Source organism: Epargyreus clarus, unplaced genomic scaffold (assembly GCF_041222505.1).
Source record: "Epargyreus clarus isolate Ecla_fem2 unplaced genomic scaffold, WU_Ecla_fem_2.2 ptg000012l, whole genome shotgun sequence".
Taxonomy (NCBI): Eukaryota; Metazoa; Arthropoda; class Insecta; order Lepidoptera; family Hesperiidae; genus Epargyreus; species Epargyreus clarus.
This window is the reverse complement of record NW_027332220.1, coordinates 8924115-8939946: the sequence shown is the minus strand read 5'-3', so window position 1 is coordinate 8939946 and position 15832 is coordinate 8924115. Positions and strand designations below refer to the sequence as shown.

The following is a 15832-nucleotide window of genomic DNA, read 5'->3' as shown; positions in this document are numbered from 1 at the left end:
TTGGGCTCCTCGTGAGACACGTTTGATTTACGCACCCTCGCATCGCTCCGAGTAATAGCAACAAACTCATTTTTAATGGGATTTTTTCACCACAATGCTTTTAATATTTGTTTTCCTTTGATATGACTCAGAATTTTAGATCGGGAAATAGCTTTAATTTACAGTTTCTTTATAACTCAGACGAGTATTTCATAATTAGTTTGGTTATTACTCACATCTCTTTTTGGTACTTTTATTTGTAGGTTCCTAAGTACTAATAAAGTTCATATGTTACTGAGACATCATTACTATCTTAGCACGTGGTTTGAGACGATGTCGGTGATTAGGAAGCCACCTTGGCCAGCTTCTTGCTAATTTTATAGCAAAACTTTTATATTTAACTTTTTTATTTTTTTTTTATTTTATAGTAAATCTTTTAAAATTACAAAATTTGATTGCGAGCCAAAACAGATTCCTAAATGATGAATTTAGATTTCTGATTCTGGGTCTGGGTGTTTGTGTATTTGACTGTGTGTGTGTGCATAGCACCCACGATACAGGGAATCCTAGTGTGGGGCTGAGATTGTAGAAAGCGTTCTGCGAATCGTAATTTTATATATTTATCATTATTTCTGAGCCTAAGGTAAATACCTAAATTTACTTATTTCTTTCATCCTTCTAAAACGAGATTTAATGAAATTTATCTTCACGAGTCACATCGCGCACGTATATTTCGGGGTTCAAAGCCCATAGCCGTAAATACTGAGTTTTTGGAATGAAATATATCAAGAATATATCACTTGATGACGACGATTACGTATTTTCTATTATAGTTCATGCCTACTCATATTTTACTTATATGCAAATAATATCTTTTCAGTTTTATTAATTCTACCTACCCATTAGCAATAACAAACGTTTGTTATTTCGCAATTCGTGGTTTTGGCAAACAAACATTTTGTTCCAGTAACTCGGTGCACTTTCGCTGCAAATTCGTATTTGCTTACAAATAGATAATGAAAGTAAGAGCGGTTCGGCCTAACAAATTAGCAGCGTGAAGCAATCCCTTTGATCACTTCGAGTGTCAGCATTGCCGGCGTTCCTCATTAACAAGCCGATCGACACACGTCACAAAGAACGGGAATGCATCTGTCATGGGATGCAGTGACCCTGCTGATTATAAGGGTACTAATATCATATGAACGCAAGGATAATTCAATAATGTCATATTCTTAAGGTTTTAAGGCGTTAAGTTCCAATTTAATTAATAGGTACATAAATTAGTTTCGAACAAACTGTTAGATTGTTAGGCCCATGATAAAATCGTTCACATTTGACTTAAGTGTACGAATTGTTGTGTGTATTTTTAATTATATTTATGCAAAATAACGCTGATACTTGTACTCTTTATACATATAGTCGGAAAATACGCCATATATAATATGGCTAACAAAAGTCCCGAGACGCTATTTTCTACTCCATAAAAGAGACGAACAAAAGCTTTTTCATTACGCGCTACCTCCATTTGTACTTAGGTACAAAGTAATAATGGACGTATTAACCAAGAAAAGGTAATAATGGAAAGTATGTAGACACTTTGCTTCAAACTTTCAACGTAGGATATAAGTTCAACTGTAAACATCTCATGCGATCTACATTCAAGTTGTGTTAAAAGGTAAACAGTTAAACATGACCATTCCTAATAAAATACTGGCAGACGTATTTCCTGTTTGAATTCAGTTAGCGATGTTGTAACACGGTGCAATTGCAGATATGTTCTAGGAAGGCGGTGGAGCGAGATGTCGGTGTCGTGCGGCTGCGATGTTTTGACTGCTGATTGACTGATGCTGCCAACGATGAGCTATTTTGAGGCTATTTGGATCGACGTCCGCGATACCTATCGATAGTATATTGCATAAAGCGATACTAAATGGAAAAGTTCAATCCGAGGAACTATTAATAATTAATATTTTGCAACTGGTTATTGTGTTGATAATAATTAACATCTTTCTTAAATAGTCTGTGAAAATTTTTTGTTGTCTGTAAAACACAAATAATCTATATATATAAAAGAAAGTCGTGTTAGTTACTCCACTTATAACTCAAGAACGGCTGAACCGATTTGGCTGAAAATTGGTGGAGAGGTAGCTTAGAACCAGGAGACGGACATAGGATACTTTTTATCCCGTTCGACCGCGTTTCCTTGAAGTCATTTTATAACTCAAGAACGGTTGAACCGATTTAGCTGAAAATTGGTAAAGAGGTAGATTAGAACCAGGAAACGGACATAGGATACTTTTTATCCCGTTCGACCGCGTTTCCGTGAAGTCATTTTATAACTCAAGAACGGCTGAACCAATTTGACTGAAAATTAATCGAGAGGTAGCTTAGAAGCAGGAAAAGGACATAGGATACTTTTTATCCCGTTCGACCGCGTTTTCGTGAAGCATTTTATAACTCAACAACGGCTAAACCTATTTGACTGAAAATTGGTGGAGAGGTAGCTTAGAACCAGGAGACGGACATAGGATACTTTTTATCCTGTTCGACCGCGTTTCCGTGAATAAATAAGAGTTGAAAGTTTGTATTAAAGTCCCCCAGTTTTGATGCAAATCTATATGAAAATTGGTATTTGATAGGATTTCGATAGAAAGTAATTAAATATCTATTTTACGATATTTGCAAAATCAACCCTTAAGTTGGTTAAGTAGGGGTTGGAATTTTATATTAAAATCCGTTAATTTGGAAGCAAAAACTGTAAAAATTTGCATTTGGCTTTAGAAGACACTTCGTTTAGAAATCGGCAGATTTTGAGGCAAAGTCTATGAAAATTGGAATTTAGCTTTTTGATTCAAAATAATAGAACACATTTTTCACCGTTTTTGGAAAATCAACCTTTAGGGTCGTTTAATCGGGTATGGAACTTTAATTTAATATCCGTTAATTTGGAGCACTAAGAAAATTATCATAAGACATAATGAAGCATCTGAGTCACTGTTTGTTTTTTTAGATCAACCCTTAAGACTGTTATAAATCGCCTTTCTATACTATACACACCTGTTTCAGCATTTTTAGCTATTCAACAACCCGATTAGAGTACTATAAGTAAATAAACTTTCTTTAAAAAAAACCGTTATTGAAGTTATAGGTACTTCTTTTCGCGTGTTTGTAAAAAAAATAACAAAAAATACAACCGACTTCTATGTCACTACAAAGTAAAAAATAATTCGAATGAAATATATTGAGCGCCGACTTCAGAAATATGTACTAAACCAACATTTATTTGAATTATTTTTTACTATGTAGTGACATAGAAGTCGGTTGTATTTTTTGTTAAATTTTTTTTACCCTTTTTAGTGATGACATAATAACATTTATATTAATACAATATAAAATTGTATAAACGTGATCATGAATTAAGGTACGGTCTGAATTTACATTGATTGGAACCGCCCGCTCGCAGGGCGCTGCCGCGCCCTGCCCGCTTAGTTTTATATTGTCTTATGTGTTCCAACCTAACCTAACTAAATAGTCAATGATTTGCAATTTCATTAGAACCTCCTACACCAAATATCTTCAAACACGACTCCATTATTCCCATCGGTTGAGGAGTTACATATTTTGTCTCCGAGCCACATTATCAGACCCTTAAATAGTCAATGATGAACTGACTTTGCAATTTCGTTAGAACTTACACCAAATATCTTCAAACACAACTCAAATATCCCCATCGGTTGAGGAGTTACATATTTTGTCTCCGAGCCACATTATCAGACCCTTAAATAGTCAATGATGAACTGACTTTGTAATTTCATTAGAACCTACAATAAAAAATAACACAATAAAAAAATAATTATTAAAATCGGTTCACTAACGGCGGAGTAATTCGTGTACATACATAAAAAAAAGATACCGGCCGAATTGATAACCACCTCCTTTTTGAAGTCGGTAAAAAAATAACAGAGTGCAGAGAGGTAGAGTGAATTTTATTTAATTGTATTTTTTATTTTCCTGTTCTCCTGTGGCCATTTCCTAATATTTACCAGTAGTTTATGGACATAATACATAAATTACACGAGTGAAACCACGAGGTACAGATAGTCACTCATAATTAGGTGGTACGAAGTTCACCGGGTCATCTAGTTTTGGATAAAATTCAAAACATCATTTTATATTTACAAGATGCCAAGTTGATAAATGTACGTCTCTATTTATAACTTTTAAGTAAGTCTGATAACGTGCCTGCGGGTAGAGCAGAGAGAATGTCTTTTAACACCCTTTGGCCAACATTTCAAGTTATACAGTTGAATGTTAAATAGGTAGTAATGACCAAACTTCCAGATATCTTTTTAACCGACTTCAAAAAGGAGGTGGTTATCAATTCGGCCGGAATCTTTTTTAAATAAAAATTCTCTCTATCATTAAGCCCCGATACACATAAAAGCGTTGCAGTGCCTTATCACCAAAGTTGCCGCCAGTCGCAACGCAGAAATTTGCGCCGTGTACCCTCGTGATACTTTTATATGTCTTCCCTTAGCAAGTAAATTGTCTTAAGCACTTGATTTTTTGGCAGCCCTTGCCACCTGGCGCCTAGATCGACCGCTTCTCTCACCCTACCCTTTAAGCCGGCTCTGCTTGATAGCTACAATGTACTAAGCCTATTACGAAATCGAATAGTTTGCCAATTAAAAGATGAGAGAGAAGGATAGATTCAATTAGGTACCTAACAACTTGGCAACGGTCAATCAACAATCAAAACAACTTTAAATTCATCGCCACCTCATAAAGTTTTTGAAAGACCAATCCTAGAGTAATTTATCTTTCTATTATGTGTCCTCAGCGATATTGTATGAAACATTTTGTTAGCACTGTCGCTTATTTTAACAATAGATATATATTGTATAATATATTGTTAAATTATTAATCGTGCTCCATTCTTAAGATTTGTTTATTAATGTTTACCCCTAAACTCTTAAACTAAAAATCTTAAAACTATTAATGCAACCTTCTAATGTCTAATTTTCCGACCTTGTGTGACCATGTTCTAACCTTGATGATGATCCATCTTACGGCAACATACCCGTTACTTGTGTGTATTTGCTGGTATGGTTTATTTTATCTCACATTGGTTAGTACATTTGTGTGATCGTACATGGATGCTGGTGTAAGAAATATGCACATACATTTCCAACATCCTTCAAACTCTATCTTTGTTTCAACATTTACTTCAGGGAAGCCGTTCTCGTTGTTCGATGCATTGATATTATGCTCAAATAGTCTGTCCCGGTGCTAATGGTGATTTGTGTTGCAGGCCTCGTTAGCTACAAGCGATCCCGCACGCGCTGCATCGTTGCGGTTATTTCTGTGCTTACTGCTTATGCAACAGCTGAGCCTTTTAGTTAAAACTTGTTTAACATACTCTACAATGTATCTATGATACATTCGTTAGCATTTACGTAATCATACGTTTCAATCTAATCTCTAAATTACTTACTTGTGTATAATAATGGTTAGAATTTCTTTCAGGTAAATTTCTTAATGAAATAGTGATTCGTCTTTGACTAAATCTGGTATAAAAATTAAGTTAACATACGAAGTTTTACTTCTCTGGCGTATTTTTTTGCATTTCATCAAATTCTAATTGAACAAACAATCAATAGACGACAGTAAATAGGCACTGCAAATAGATTATGTGTTACATTGGCGCACGCTACTTCGCTCCACGTTAAAATACACTCTATTTTTCTTAAATGAACCGAAATATGTTGGGAATAACTCCAAATTATAAATAAATACAAATTAGTGAACATTCTGATGTCGCAAGGATTCAGTGTTTCTGAATGAATTTCAAACATTACCCTTCTCTAAGTAGTCATTACACCGAAAGTAGAGTTATGACGCGGGGCGGGAAGCGACGACCTGCGCCGGCCGTAAATCAAAACGATCTCAAGGGAGCGGCGCTGTAATAATTGATTCTGAAACTTTGAAAAACTGGAATAGGTTAAACTTAAATAATTTCTTCCCTACAGTTTTGCTGCTTGCTATCAAATTGTTTTCATATACTATTCAGAATGCTTAGGTACTAGGTAACGAAATATTTCGAAGTAGGGTACAGAAACTGATGCAAACTGCATAGATGCTTATCCAAAATAAATTACAAAGAGCTTAAACTATTACAGGTCTGTACTTATTTAAAGCTATCTATTACATATTTTAATGCGCTCAAGCTTAGCAATAGATATATTAAGGAATATAGCGTGTAAAGCGTGTGTAAGTAAAAATTATTTATTTATATTTTTCTATGAATATGTTGGTTCCTTTAAGATTCCATAATTTTAACTTAACCATATCTACGTTGTACGGATTATACCGTAGCCATTTAGACTTTAAGTGCACAACCCTATTCAGCCAAAAATTGTAACAAATCGAGTGTGTACGCAGGCGGGTGTCACTTTGGTGCGTCGAACTAATTGCCCTAATTTATCCGGGCGCGTCACGGAGACGATGAGGTACGGGGTATGCGCGCGCGCATAGTTCAGATTACAACCAACATCGGTGATTTGTATGCGTGAGGGTGGCATTTATTGTTTTGCTCTCGATTCCGAATACAGTAATACCTCGAACTTACACGATAGGTGGGACCGAGTGATAACCGCGTAAGTCGAATACGCGTAAGTCGGGGTATGCATGTAGGTATCTATATACCATCATATCGTATGATTTCGAATGTTTTGTGTCTTGTTGTGTTTGTGTTGACTTCGCTCAACAAATACACATGTTTACATGAATAATTGTAAGGTTAGTAAGCTTATTTTTTATAATCGGGAATTGCGCGACACACAAACCATAGGCGAATCGACAAGATTTGAAAATCGCGTAACTCCGAATTCGTGTTAGTCGGGGTATTACTGTATTTATAAATATTTTGTCTGCGTTGCAAAAATGCAGTAATTTCACAGTAAAATATTATAGTATGTATATAGACTTAAGTTTTACTTTTAATTAAATGAGATTTACTTGGATACACTTGCTAAAACATAAACGGATATATATTTAGGTTTTTTTTTTATATTTCATGTTTTTTTTTACTCAACCGAAACTGAAAACAACAAAAAACGATTCTTAGTCATCAATTGAAATATATGTAGCTAGCATTAAAACTTTCAAATGCTATTCTAATAGATTTCGTTAAAATATGAAATCATTAAATATTATGGACCATTTTCATAATGGATAATATAAATTAAGGTTTAAAATATTATAAACAACCACAATGTTTATCTTAATCGCAAAGCTGCAAAAACTACGGCCAATATGAGTGTTCTCACCGACTCGCAATCAAGGGCCACATGTTTATGATAAAACTGCGATCCTTATGAGAACCGTTTACGTTACGGCTCGCCCGAGTATTAGTCACATTCAAACTAGCTACAGTGTACGGGGTTTCTTAGCCACTTATTGAATATTACATATTATTCATATATTTGTGAAATTATTAGTATTTAGGTACCATTGTGTTTGTCTTTCGCCATCATAGACGATTTGAAAACATTCTAAAACAAGTATAAATGTACTTTCCTCCACCAATGCACATTATAAAAGCGTATGAGCAGAGCATCTTTGTTATTTCCGCTACAGGACCTTCCCAATTTGAAGATAGATCCATGTTAAGCAGGACATAAAGATTGGATAAAGTTAACCGTATAAAGTTAATAGTATGAAATGTAAAAAAAACATTTAAAGAAAGGTAAGGATAATGAAAAGGATTCTGAAGAATTCCAAAAAATAACATCAACAAAATCACAAACAAACATTTAAGCGGACAAACACATTGCTACTTCAAAGTAAGTACTTTATACAACCGCTACTCACTGCGGACGTTCAAAATTAAATATTAGAATAATAAACAAACGACCGAGAGGAGGTTTATTTTACTTACAGCGCAATATCGCCGCATGCCGAAGACGTTCCACCTCACACAATGCGTTATTCCAATAGTAACCGACAAGTTTATTCCAAATTTCACCTCCATTACGATTATAATTTACGTTACGATTCCGATCATATTATCTTAAACAAACTATGAATATTTTTATCGATGTTTATACTCAGATCCTCGTTTATAATGGAAAGATACAGATGCGTTTGTATTTTTTTCTGAAATAACAAACAAATACTTACTTTAATGAAAACATAACGTGTTGTTTTAATTTCGTATTAAATGTGAGAAACATTTGTTTAGTAAAATCATACTTATATATTTATGATAGGTATAATAGTTATTTATCGCAATTTATCGTATTATAGCCATTTCTAAGTAATAAGTAGAAGTATAAGTGTGTCAAAATAAATAAAAAAGTGTTGTTGTAATTAAATTTGAAAAACAAAGAGAGTAATACAAAATGTATTCAATTCGGTGCGGCCTAAAATAATTTCCCAATAAATCATAAAGAAACTCCACGTGACAGTTAAGTCTAAATCCGCCGTGGGTTAGGGTTTCCATGTTCTGAAAAACCGGAAACAGTACCAGAGAGAATCATTATTTTCATATTATAGTCATTATGTACATACATATTAACATAGAATTTAATTCACTGTCCCACAGTTGGTTTCAGGTTTCAGATTCAAAACGACTTATACCAAAGCCTACCGCGCTAGCAAAACTACCTAAGTGCAAATAAATTTGCGCCGCACATTACTTCCTATTGATGGCCTTAGTTATATGTAGATGACCAACTTTGTATGAAAACGCTACTTACCTAAGTACAGAATAACACTTATGATCATAACACATAAAAATATCGATCCCAGTAAAATCGAGCATCTGGTCACCTTCCGGCCCGCTTACGCTAACGTATCATGAATTTATGCCTCCATTGTTTGTTTTCATTTGCAAGCGTTCGTAATACCAACGGATTTTTTGTTTCATATCTTTTCAACTGAAAATAGATGTTTATTTTGTATCGCGTGAGAATTTGAAAGGGAATGTCAACGTGTCTCAGCGATTGAGATCTCGTAGGTGGTCCGATTAAATTATGAGCTCGGTAAGTGCTACGTAGTTTGGCCACTCGACATTCATCGATTATGTATATATATTCTTATAGTTTTTTTTTTTCAATTCATAACCTCGTATAATATTATAACCTCAGGTACCTACATCTATGGTAATATGCCAATGTTATCTACATGCCTATTAAGTATTGAGTTCTATAATTGAAATTTTCAATCTGAATTCTACCAATTTATATTTTTAATTCTAGTTTAGTTAGCAATGTCACTGATATGATTTGTTTAACAATGTGAATCTTCATACGAGTAACATAACGAACGGCTGCTTACTCAGATATTTTATCTAAGGTCCACTTTCAAATGTCTTTATCTCATATCCACAACAGAAACTGAAACATACAAAATTATTTTTTAAACCGACACTTACAACATTCGCTACACTATTTGTACCAATAACTTATGTTTTAAAAAGCCATGTAAAACATTGTAAAACGTCATTTTACGACAGGCCAATGACGATTAATGACCTAACGAAATTAGGTGATAAGATAAGACACGTGTAGAGCTGTAAGGGAGAAAGTCTGCAACATGTTATTTTTTCACCCCTTACTCCAGCTGTTTTTAAATTGTTATGACAAAAACCTGAAAATGAAATTTAGATAAGAAATCGGAAATACATTTAATGCATTCGTGGTACAACTGTTCATTTTTACAATATTCTGTGCATTCGAAAAATAATAACCAATTATAAAGGTACTCTCAAATATTCAGGTGTATTTTAAGAAATGCTCTCCATTGATTTAAATACGCGTGAAGTTATAGGCACAAGAAAATTTATATATAATTTACGTATAAAAAGAATTTATTAGTACATATTCCTTTATAGCTACGGGTTTGATCGATCGTCTTTCCGTATTATTTAAGCACGTTATAATTTTAATATTTTATTCCTTTTGCAAACATTTAAAACATATATTAATTGAAAAGTAGGATTACTTAATATATAATTGTTGCCTATTTAGTGGTTTATATGGCCAATAAAAAGGTATTATCATAATTTCACACAGGTATGTTATTCTACCAAAAAACTGACTGAACAACAAAGCAATTATTAAATCAACATTGGCAACTTTTCAATCCTTCTGCAGGTAAGTTTCGTTACATGAAAGAAACGAAGCCGCTACGTTGACCAAAGTTGTTTGTTTTTGGTGAACTAGATTTCCTTTATACTTGCACCCACTTGATTTTTCTATGGATTATGATAGTATTGATTGTTTTTTCGTGCTTAAAATATACATGTGTACCTAATCTAAACTGTTTGTACTGCATAAAACTACAAAAGTGTAAATTTTAATTATAAGTACCTATAAGTCATAGTACTTGTATTTTTTCACTAAGGGGAGTCTCTTCGATACAATGTTATTGTATTTGTACCATGTTACTATATTGTATTGAACTAATATAAAGCAACTATAAAATTGTACAAATACTATGCAAGTACCCGCGAGACTCTTCACGCGTACATTGTAGCACTAGCACACTTATATTTGTTTATGAGAATTCAACTTATATTGAGGGCATAGATATCTCACCGCTGTGTAGTTGAAGGATTAAATGGCTTAAACGGCTGACAATTCTGTGAGCCATTTAATGGCTGACATGGTGTAATTTATTTATTTATTTTTAATTTAAAGTGGGTTTTTTTTTTCCCTGCGAACACATCATCCCGTACAAACAGACTATTAAGCAATTCATCTCGTAACATTGTATAATACGAGTGTTTACTTTTAAAAGATTTTAAATGTAATCATTTTAAATGTGTCAGCCATTTAATGGTTGGCATGGTGTAATTTACGCGGAACATGCGCAGATGAGTGGTGCAAAAACACGAAATCGAAGGAAAATTGCGGAGAAATATCATTTCATTCGATAATGATCTAAAAACTTTATTTTAATATTTTTCAAACACGAAAATAGATGACAGTGACAATATCAATAGGCAAAACTGGTTACATTTTCGTGTTAGGAGTGAGTTATCTTTACTAATCTATGATTGAGGGTAAAAAATGCTATGCTCGTCCCTCTAAATGTGCGCAAAGTATTATAAAAAATGGTTAAACTATTTCTACGATTACGTGCAAACCAATTGTTAAAGAGCAATTTTTCATATCAAACTTATCTTGGGAATATTGCTGTTATTTCCATTTCATTTGACCAAGCGGAAATATTATATTTTTATTACATAAGTTTTATATTGAATATTAACTAATTGGTGTCCAAAAGTGTATAGAATAATAACTTACGGTCTGAAGTGAATAATTACCTAATAATTGAATAATTGACCACCCACGGGTAACTGGTAGAGAATGCCATCAGGCATTATGTTTGCCCTGTTGTTCAATTCTTTTTAGAGGTGATTCAATAAATTTTAAATAAATAAATAATTCAACGTATACCCGCTCAAGAGCAATATAAATCTCACAATACCGTTAGTTCACCCTTCACGAGCTTCTCGGCGGGACACTTATCTGACCTAAACACGTGTGGGAACGACAATGATTTGCATTTGCAAAATTAATGTCTCCTTTCTAGATAAAGACAAAATACCTGAGGCATGTAACCTTATTAAAATAAATAAAAATGATATGTTCATAGTAATTAGGGGCGTAGGAGGCCTAATGGCCTTTAATCCTCCAAAAGTGACATAACTAATTGAAGTCACAGAATCGTATTTTTGAACTAATGCGCTTACTAGAAAACTATCCTGTCTATCCTCAAAGGTGCAATCAATTGCAGCATCAAAGATTATCAATTTAAAATTTTCAAACAAAACAAATGTGTTATAATGGATTCACGTGATAATAAAGATTTCTAAGTAAAAGACAATTTTCTAAAATCCTAATAAAAGTGAAATAAAGCTTCAGCGGCAGAATACAGCGACTCCACATTTGTTTACTCTCAAGAGCCCTGCCACATTTATAATTAAAATTGACATTTGTACAGAAACCGATTAGCGTCCGTTGAATACCTTAATATTCTTGGACTGCACCGGTAATTAGAATATTCTCAAGCGTTAGAAACATGAAGTTCTCATGAGCGGTCCAACGGCTAATTACCACAAAAAATGTCGCCCACCCCGTAGCTCGTTAATCTAAATTGACATGTTATGTACCACGCATTCTTTTCGACTGTTCCTGTTGTTTCAAAAAGATTAATGGCTCTCGGATTGCTCGCCTAAGGTATTTGCAATGGCCATATGTTCCCGAATGGTCATTGTATCCTTTCGATTAAATTTTAACTTAATTAGTTTTAGTTTACCTAATTTACCTTAGAAATCCATAGATTCGTTACTTTAAGTACTGTGAACACCATAGATAAAACGTAACGACAATATTGTAAGTTTGTGTTCATATCACATCACTAAATAGTCGTCTGATTGTAAAATATAGACAATTAATATATTTTTTCTAATAAGAATTAATAATGACAATCATAAAATACTACACAAGTTTACACAACATACAAATACAAAATAATATAATTTCAGTAGGTATATACCTTTTTTTTTTTTTTTTTTTTTGTTGACGAGGGGGAAACCTCCAAAAGGTACCCGATGCCTTGGGAGCGACACAGGGTTATGTGGGACTCTTACCGCACTAAAACCCCCCCGGTGGCCGTCCTCAGCGCTGCGTAGAGGACTCCGGGATCTCCAAAGGAACGCAACCGGAGTCCTCTTAGCGCATTGCCCCGTCGGGCTCCGCCCAGGTGAGCTTATCGCTCACCGCACCGTCTGGTGCATACGACGGTATGCGACCACACATACCGCCGTCCTTCCCGGGGCCGTTGGCTGGGTGGTTCGAGCTCCCACTCTTGCCACCCACGACCCCAGAAGCCCCCTTTTAGTCGCCTCTTACGACAGGCAGGGGATACCGTAGCCCTATTCTTGTCCCGGAACTACAGGGATACAGTAGGTATATACCTATTGCGCTTAAAAATGTTTTTCGTACATAGTAATCATAAATTCATTCTTCAAAAGTGTATGAAATTATGTTACTTTTACTCATGAATATTTTAAAAAACTTTCGTGCGATTATTTTAGGTTTAACGCACGTTAAGATTTCCTCTTAGATGTTTTCTTGTTTGTTTTGGTTGTTCTTGTTTATTATAAAGTATGATATTGAAACACATACCTACCTTGGACTGCGTTTCAACAATTACTAGGTATTAAAAGTAAGACAGCAATAGAAGTAGGAAGTTGACTCAAATAATAATGAAATTAATATTGAACGGAATAATTCCATTTGCACATCGATGACATAAGACCATTAGCATAATCATTGTAATTTATTAATATAATTTAGCCAGCCATTTAGCTACCCAGCAATGTCACAGAAATCACACGCAGATCGCAGCCTCGTCAATCGTCGCGGCGATGCGCGCGCTCACTTCTGTCGACGGATAGATGAATGAACGCTATCAGTGGAACGCGCGCAATCCGCACCGTATAATGTGTATTTGGTTCGTAAGTTTATAAATGCTTAGTACTTATATATACTTATCTTTTAAAATAATCTTTTTTTAAGTAAAATTAGCAGATTCTATTATTATATAGGTAGAAAAATTTAGTGAATAAGAAGCAGAAACTCACTAACTTAGCGCTCTTTATACTTATTTAAGAGGTTGGTTTTGATAATTCGTTTGGTATTGCTTAAAATTCATTCCTGGATTTCATTAGCGGATAAAGTTAAGAGACTAATAACATATTTAAGAGGTGTCTACGTTTTACAGTAATTTCTTGATTTAACGTAACACTTACCTAAACTAAATTAAATGTTATAATAACTAGACAATTAGTATTTTTAATATAAAGAGTTTTTGATAGGTCTAATTTTAAGGTACCCATGTGATGCACCAACAATTTTTTCTCTATTTTCGACAAGGTTCAATATTATTAGCTTTTGCTTTTCTTTAATAGGTATTATACTTAGCATAAATCTGAGCAATATAACACACATATAGATAGAAACTTTATAAACTCTACTTTGGATTTTACCTTTTTTGGATACTAACAAACATAAATTCGTGCACAAACGTCTCAAAATTATACCTAAACTATTTTTTAGATCTCGCTCTAGCCGTAAATTCAAGCTCACACCCTATTTATGAAAAACTGGTATGCCAGGCCCAATAATACCAAGCCATTTTTATATTGGTAATAAATAGATAATATTTACGAAAGTTCATACTTGTCCATCGACAAGATTAATTTTATAGAATAAGAAAAATAAAATAGTATGCATAGAAAATTTACATTCGTTAAAAAAATATATTTAGTATACATCGCAACAAAACTTACGTATTTCCCTTCATAACAAGTATCTTACTGTAAGCACTTTATTACATAAGTAGACATTACAATATAATATTTTAAAAATCACTCTATCGTTATAATTTTTCTCTTGGCATCACCTTGGCTACACATTTAAATAATGTTATTAGGGATTTTTTATAAAATATAAGTACACTTATTTAAAAAGATACCAGATGCCAATAAATAATTGTACTTGTGGTACGAAATATAACATAGAAAAATTTAAATTGAACATGACGATATAGAATTAACTTGATACGGACTTAGAAGATCTGATAAGAACATGCATTGTGAAATAAGAAATGGGCGACCCCTAGGATCGGGCACTGACCGTCCATCTGCCGCGGCTGGTGCCACTCGTCGCGCCACTCCTGGCCCTCCATCACATTCCTCGGTGCCGGTCGATTATTTTTTCAACGCGACGCGATAAATCAGTTTTCTGTGTGTTAATCTTGTCGGTACATGCAGCGCGCGCGCATGCCGCGGCGCGAGGAGAACACTTCTGTCGTCGGCGCGTGTCGGCAGCCCCCGCCCGCCCATCCACGCCCACCGCCCAATCGCACTCGGCCCGATTCACCGCTCGTCTGCTTCCCGACATATTTATTTTAATGTGAATTATTATGTACCGCGCCGGATACCTGGATGGCCTGTAGGCAATGTCTGAACAATATTTAGCCATAAGTTATCGTTAATGTGCATTTTAAACAAGCCTGTCGACTGGTTCAGTTTAATGCATAAGCCACTTACAAAAATAAAGTTTAACCAGACTGCCTAACATGCATATAACTACCTACCGATATCTTCAGAATGGATGATCTAGAAAAGTAAAAAATTGTACACCTTCTCTTTCAAACGGAACAACAAGCCCTACATTTACAAGCCCTACATTTTTACCGGTAGGTATAATAAGTTTTTAAACCCTAATCTTATTTCAATAGATTTCTAAGGCATAAACTTTATTATATTTACAAATACTACATTGCTGCCTAACCCCATCCTCAGAAGAATGTGGCGGATATTTATTAGATTAGTTAAAATCTATCTATCTATTATGTTGGGCAATAAGCCCAACATAACTCTGAACTATTTATGCTTCGATAAAAAATAATTAAAATTATAGGTTTATACCTACCTACTCGAAAGATTTTAAATAAATAGGTATATTACCTAAATGTCCATATACCTACATTATTCCAAATGCTTACATTTGACGCGTGTTTAATTATTTTTCTCGGGGTAGGTAAAAATCTGAATAATCGGATAAAATACCTATTTTTTTTTGTATTTGTATTTATTTCTTGAACAAAATATTAAAATTATTTACAATATTATAATAACTTAAACTAAATTAACACTTTCGGTGCTGCAAACATACCCAACAGAGTTCATTATATGGCACATACCTGCTCCATACAAATAAAAACGACGTTTATAAACGTTCAACACTGCTCACATGTACTAAAACACACAATC

At 34.1% G+C, this 15832-nt stretch overlaps 1 protein-coding gene across 1 annotated transcript in view; it reads right to left on the bottom strand.

Annotated features, from left to right (window-relative positions):
- LOC140746358 (T-box transcription factor TBX1) overlaps positions 1-14876 on the bottom strand; it is a 33905-nt gene extending 19029 nt beyond the window's left edge. The window contains exon 1 of the mRNA XM_073078480.1: positions 14691-14876. Within this exon, the coding sequence (XP_072934581.1) occupies positions 14691-14742 (52 nt within the window). The 5' untranslated portion in view covers positions 14743-14876. The remainder of the gene's footprint in view (positions 1-14690) is intronic.
- Positions 14877-15832: the final 956 nt, after the last annotated feature.